Genomic DNA, 6795 nt, shown 5'->3' with positions numbered 1-6795 from the left:
GAAATGTAATTTAAAATTAAATATTGGTATTAGTAATATTTACTATTCGTAAATTAAATTTAATAAATAATTACTTGAATTTTGTTTAGTAATTATAACAATTTGTACCATTTTAAATCTTTAATTAGATTGCTCTAAATCAACGTAATTGTTTCATTTACACTATATGGATTTTATAAATGTATTGTGTCTGTGAAGAAATAGAATTTTTTTTCGCGATTCACGCCTAATTAGAATTGGTTGTTCCACTGAAGAAGGTCATCATGATACAATGTCGAAAACTTGTACAGTTTTTAATAGTGATATTTTGTAACAAGCTGTTTAGACAGTTGCATCATATCATCAGTATATTCTTATACTAGCAATGTGTTTTGTTTCTTTCAACAATCTCATAAATGCAATATAACTAGTAATTTGTAAACTTTCATTTTTGTAATTAATCGACAAAAATCTTTATAGATTTATAACCTTCTATTTAAATAATTATAAAACAATATCTTGCCACCATTAGCAAAATATTGCTCTTAATCAGCCGGATTGCTGATTCTTATTATATTATTATCACAAACGTTACATTATGAAATTGTTGGATAATGATCCCTATTACCATTTTGTACAATAAGACTACTCCTTTGTCGCTTTGAATGAAACGTAAATGTATCAAGCTTTGCTTTCTGCAATTATACAAAAAAACTAAGAAATGTTGTTTTAATGATTGCAATATTTATTACACGTTGAAGTGATGCTATAACTTATGTATGTTTCGTACATTGTCTTAGAGCCTGAAACATTTGTTTCATTTATTAGTTTTATGTAAATTTTTGGTTTCAGTTCAGTCTTATTGATAAAAATACGATACATGTAGAAAGTATACTATCGAAACAGAAACAATTTGTTTGATTAAATCTTTATTTTTGTTCTCTTTTATCAGCGGCTGCACAAGCAGCCCTCCATAACGAAGTTCTGACGTCAATATGGACTTTAAAAATTTGTATTCTTAAATCACTGAAAAAATGGAAGCTGCGATCGTTCCATCAAAATGAGTATTTTGTTGAAGAACATGTTTCAAAGAGATTTTGCCTTTCCATTTCCTTGTATCTTAAATGTTCAAAGTATACACAGTTCCCTTACTTAAAAAAAGAAATTACAATAATACAATACTTAAGTCTAAAACGACTGGAATTCGTATTTCGTAATGCATAAAAGAATGTACAAATAACATAAAAGGAATATCTTACTGAGTTTTACGAAAGAAACTCGATAAAATCGTGGCAATATAAACACTATCGAAGAATAAATTTCCTACATGAACAGGAAAATATATATCTGTATTTAATATAAAATATGTTTCGTGTAACTAAAAACGATTGAAGTGTAAAATGAATGATAAGATAAAAAAAGGCTGATGAAAGAATATAGAGTAGTGTACAATAAAAATGACTTCATCTTTAGAAAGGCAAAGTCTTGATAAACGCACGTATTATTTATATAATGCTCATCGATCGGCGGTAGCGTTTTCTAGTATTAGTTATAACAACAGGAACCGATACAGGAGCGGGAGGAGTTACAGGAGTAACAGGAGTTATCGGTGTAAGAGGAGTTAAAGGAGTTTCAGCCATTTGGGCTGAAGAGGGGGGCCTGAGCTACCAAATGTAGTTTTCGGTTTGTGGTGCTCGCATTACCCCCACACCTCCACCAAGTCTTCTGTAATTCATGCAACCACACAATTTCCATTGGTTTTGTTCCGAATCGTACACTTCAATTGTTTTTAAATAGGCAGTTCCATCGAATCCACCCACTGCATACAGTAAACCATTCACTACCGCTAAACCCACCTGAAATTTTAAAGGAAGAATAAATTCTTTTGCTAAGAACAAAGGATTTAAAAGTTTACATATGAATTTTTTTTTAATCAATATGATTTAAAATTATAGAATTTATTTCTAAAAGAAGAAAATGAACGTATCCGAAATAATTTGTGAAGTTTTAGAACATCCGGTGTAATTTCTCTTGTAAGCGTTTAAAATATGTAAAAATTAATAAAACTTACTCCGCTTCTTCTCGATGTCATAGCAACTATTGGACTCCAAGAATTTGTATGAGGATTATATCGTTCTGCACTCGAGAGTTCCATGCAATCGTCTCGTCCTCCGACGGCATAAATTAGATTATTAAATACGGCACAGCCTAGATGCTTACGTCTTGTAGACATAGGAGATACTTGAGACCATTTGTTTTGCCTTGGATCATATCTTTCTACTGTGTTTAGAGGTGATTGTCCATCAGACCCGCCGATGGCATATAAATAACCGCCTAATACAGCAACAGCTACTCCAAGTCTTCTAGTGGTCATTGGTGATACTTTGAACCATTTATTTTCCTTGGGATCATACCTACACAAAATAAATACTTTGCTTTATATACTTAATATACAGAATATACTTTATTGTAACAGTAAATCTGACATTATTCTAGTATGAAACATCTTTAACAAGGTAGATTATTATCTTTTTCATTATAATTCAGTGACATAAAAACATTTTATCTGACAATCATCATTTTTCAGTGTCTGAAATAATTTCAATGAAACATGTTATAGTATAATTTAATAAAATCAGCATGATTTACCTTTCAACGTGGTTTAGACATTGGACGCCATCCTGGCCACCTACTGCGTAAAGAAAACCATCTAATACCGCAACACCTACGCTAGTCCTACATGACGTGGTAGGTGCAACGTCGCAAGACCATTGATTCGTTTGTGGATCGTATCGTTCGATGCTATTTAAATAGCTTTGTCCGTCGTGACCGCCTACCGCATACAACAAATCGTTCAATACGGCAACACCGACACCGCATCTTCGTTTACTCATCGGTGCGACCATTTTCCAATCTGCGGTATTAGGATCAAATCTCTCCACACTGGCGATTGCATCACCGGAACACCAACCACCAACGGCGAATAGAACTTCACCACGTCTAGTCGGTTTTCTAGGTCGTGTTCTAGGTCCTTGCATCAACGGCCTTTCTTGCGGGAGCAGCAAGTAATTTTTCGCTTCGTCCACTAAGTCTCTGCACGCGTCATCAGAACGAACTAAAAGGTCAGAGCCTACGGTTCCAACTAAAAATTTTGGACTAAGGAGGGGTAGTCGTACATGCTGAAGAACTTGCGCCAAATGTTGCCTTCTTTCCGTGACGTTGTACTTGACCCAATTCATAACCGCACTAAATACTTGCTCCTCTGTTCGGACGTTTAACTCGTCCGAAGAAATAATGTCTACTAATTGCCCAACAGGTAATAAAAGAAATTCTTCGCTTTCCATTACCTGATCAAGAATAAAAATACAAGAAAATATCATATGACATTGTTCGAAGAGTGAAACTCAACGATAAAACACCGATTAAACAAACGTATACAAACATACTTCTTGGAAATTGTGCTGTGTAAACTTGTCCGCGATTCTTAAGAGTTCACGACAAGAATGAGTGTCCGCAAACGCTCGTATACCCAGACAATTAGAGGGGTCTAGTTGACGTTTGAGAAACTCGCAACATATATCTTGAATCTCTGCTAGTTGGAGAAGGCACGCTGCTGGAAGGAGAGTTTGAACGTTCGCTTCCTCAACGACGATGTGAGAGGTATAACAAAAATCTATCAATAGTTCCATCGCCATTTCATCTATGTCGCGTATCGTGACTTCAGTTTGTCGAGATTCCGCCAGCTCCCCAGTAAACATTGCTCTGTACAAAAGTATAATGTTTATAGTTCATTCATTTTTAACAATCTACATATAAGAATGGAGAGAGAGAGAGAGAGAGAGAGAGAGCTGCTGTACCTAAAATACGGACTGCACGCAGACAGAATAACACGGTGTGCAAATATCTTTCTAGAGCCGACATTGAGGACAACATCGCAGAGTTCTCGATGTCGACGAAGAACATTGAGTTCTGTGAGTGTAGCACGAGGATGTTTCTCTGAAGTATGACTGAGGCGAGCTGGAGAAGGCGCACGTTCTACGACCATTTCACCCATTCTCTGCGAAGATGGGGCGCCCGTGGCTGTTCTCCCCGAGGCGCCCCTAGACCCCCCAAGCTGGAGGCGCAGCGGGGGTGACGCCCAACCCCACACTGAATCTATCTGCAACACCATTCACCAACCACCACGGCTCTTGAACGTGCCCTCACCAGACCCCTTAATCTTCTCGAACTTCTGCAAACAAACGATTTTTTTATTATTTATTTGAACAATTCGGTTGATCTTATCGAATTATTGAGCGGTGCTTTCAAAAAAAAGATGTGAATTTTTAGGGGACATTGTGTAATGAGAGTATTGTTTTCAAAGATGAAGGGATTGGAGAGGTATTTATAAAGTGCTTAGTGTTTAGCTTTAATGAAATATAAAATATAAATGAATTTTAAATTTAGTTTATAATAACAGCAATGAACTATTTTCATTACTATAGTGGCACAAGTAATTCTGTATTTTATAATCACATGTAGCAACTTTGTGCAAATAGTTTTAATAAACCTGAATTAGCTTAGATACTGTTTTTTAAAAGTATAATAGTATTTAGAAAGAGAAGTATGAGGAGGTAAGAAATAAAATAACAAAGTTGGTAAATTGTAGACAATTTCAATGTATCAATTAAAACAGGTTATTCAATATAAGCGAAACATATAAAACAAAAAACCTATAAAAAGTCCATCAATCATTATGAAAAAGAATGATTATCATAGTTGATAAGGAGATTCTAGAAAGTAGTAAACACTGAATGCTTTTAATTAATTTTATTTATATTTTCAATTTTTAAACAAACATGCTATAATTTTGTCCCTTTGAGTTTCTTTAATTGCTACATTTTTTTAGATAGAACTAAACAAATTTCTACATAAGGCAAAACTCAAGAAAAGCAAATTAGATGTGTATATAAAGAATTTAATGTGCATTGCTCAGGAAATATAAATTAACTCATTATTAGAATATGCTATCTTTTTGTTTTTAGATACACAAATAAAATACAAATTATTATAAAAAATGTATAAATAAAAAATGAACATGTTGCTCTTGTACAGCTGAACGCGGTAGCTAAATGTACTTTCATCCATTTAGGCTTATTATACACATAAAGTAAGTCAATTAAAGTCTTTTGCCTATACATTCATGAAAATAATAGTAATTACATTTAATCAATACTGTTATTTAATAGTTAGAATTATTAAAAATACATAAATGAAAAGTGAACCATCAAAGTAAATTATACTTTACATATGTATATGTACATTATATTAAGTTATACATATTGTATAAAATATGTAATAATATACTATATTTTACATACTTAAAAAATATTGTTAAATTCTCGATATAAAAATAAATTTCAAATCTGAAAGTTATGTGAATTGTATTGACAAAGTTAATACAAGATTTTAACATAAAAATATATTTTCTAATTGGAATTTCGAAATGATGACATTGCAAAAGGAAGAAATTTTCATGATGATTTAAAGAATCGTATAAAAAACAGATAATTGTTAACGTCGTAATACAATTTTGAGAAAAAATGCGAACAAAACAATAGGAGTATGAATCACCACATACATACATGCTAGCTAAACAATATGAGTTTGTAAGTAATCTTTCGGATTCGTGTGCATGTATTTGAACGATAAATCGTGTAAGTATTTTCAAGGAATTCGATGACCTATAGGCGTGAGAAAGTGATAGTAAAAACAACGTTGACACTCACTGTATGATGGATATGAAGATTTCTGATGTATGATAAAGAAACTCGATTGAATTTCTATACAGTTTGGGTAGTTTCCCAACTAATAAGTAATAAATAAAAATCTGATCAGGATTCCAGTTTACGTTTCTCACGATGCTGTTAAAACAATAGCATGATGTTGGATATCCAACAGTGTTGTGCTTGAGATCCGAACCACGTTAAAAATGCAATTCACCAAGTTTTCACGGAAGATATCACGAGGGCACTTTCATTTTGATATCTTTGCTTATGATGCACAATGCACCAAATACCAATTCGCTCGTTTCTGAACCGAATCCCCAGGGTTACGCTCGCGGTGTGCCAATTGTGTTAATCTACCTTACTTCCCGTTCACATCTAACAGATGGAGACACTAAGTTCTCAGGATTGTTAGAATCGTTGCAACTGCTTTTACGCTTTTCTCTTTCAACAGCAGATGGCGAATTTACGATCATATTTATTAAAAACTTACAATTTCATAAAAGGAAACATTATAATGTTCAAAGAAACTCTTAGAAAAAGAAGAAATACAGTTTACTCTACGCATATGTTGAACGTAAGTAAAGTCGAATGTTAAAATTTTATTCGATACAATTAGGGGTTGTATTAATAACGATTAGACGCTTTTACATGTAGTTTACCTTCGCAAAGTTTCATACAACAAAACAGTCTAAAACAGAAAATATCTTTTAAAGAATGTGGTGCTTGAATTGGAGATAAATATCTCTAAGTACGTTGCACAGAAATACAAATCGTTGATAATAAGAATGTTGATTAACTTTCTCATAGTTTAAGCTTGGAACGTGTCATTCAGAAGGCAAATGAAAATTATTTTTAATAGCCGAGAAAGTTCGTGGATCTAATATCGCTATGCATTCTTCGCACAATCGATCACCGTTCCCGTGTTCACATTTCGCGAACAGCGTTGTTCGATCACAATATCTTTCGGTAGAATCGTGAAAGCCGGTCTCTTTTACGGGCATCGGGTGCGTTAAGCCGTGGTTAATAAAATAACGCAGCAATCAATGCG

At 33.6% G+C, this 6795-nt stretch overlaps 1 protein-coding gene across 1 annotated transcript; it reads right to left on the bottom strand.

Annotated features, from left to right (window-relative positions):
* Window positions 1-1446: 1446 nt before the first annotated feature.
* LOC108576246 (kelch-like protein diablo) lies at window positions 1447-4185 on the bottom strand. The gene is made up of 5 exons (XM_017939204.1): window positions 3837-4185; window positions 3426-3741; window positions 2629-3326; window positions 2051-2393; window positions 1447-1835 (listed from the first exon to the last, which is right to left on the bottom strand). The coding sequence occupies exons 1-5, from the start codon at window positions 4148-4150 to the stop codon at window positions 1644-1646; spliced, it is 1863 nt and encodes a 620-aa protein (XP_017794693.1). The 5' UTR covers window positions 4151-4185; the 3' UTR covers window positions 1447-1643.
* Window positions 4186-6795: the final 2610 nt, after the last annotated feature.

This window comes from Habropoda laboriosa, unplaced genomic scaffold (assembly GCF_001263275.1).
Source record: "Habropoda laboriosa isolate 0110345459 unplaced genomic scaffold, ASM126327v1 scaffold212, whole genome shotgun sequence".
Classification (NCBI taxonomy): domain Eukaryota; kingdom Metazoa; phylum Arthropoda; class Insecta; order Hymenoptera; family Apidae; genus Habropoda; species Habropoda laboriosa.
The sequence above is the reverse complement of the archived record's forward strand: the minus strand, read 5'-3'. Positions and strand labels throughout refer to the sequence as shown.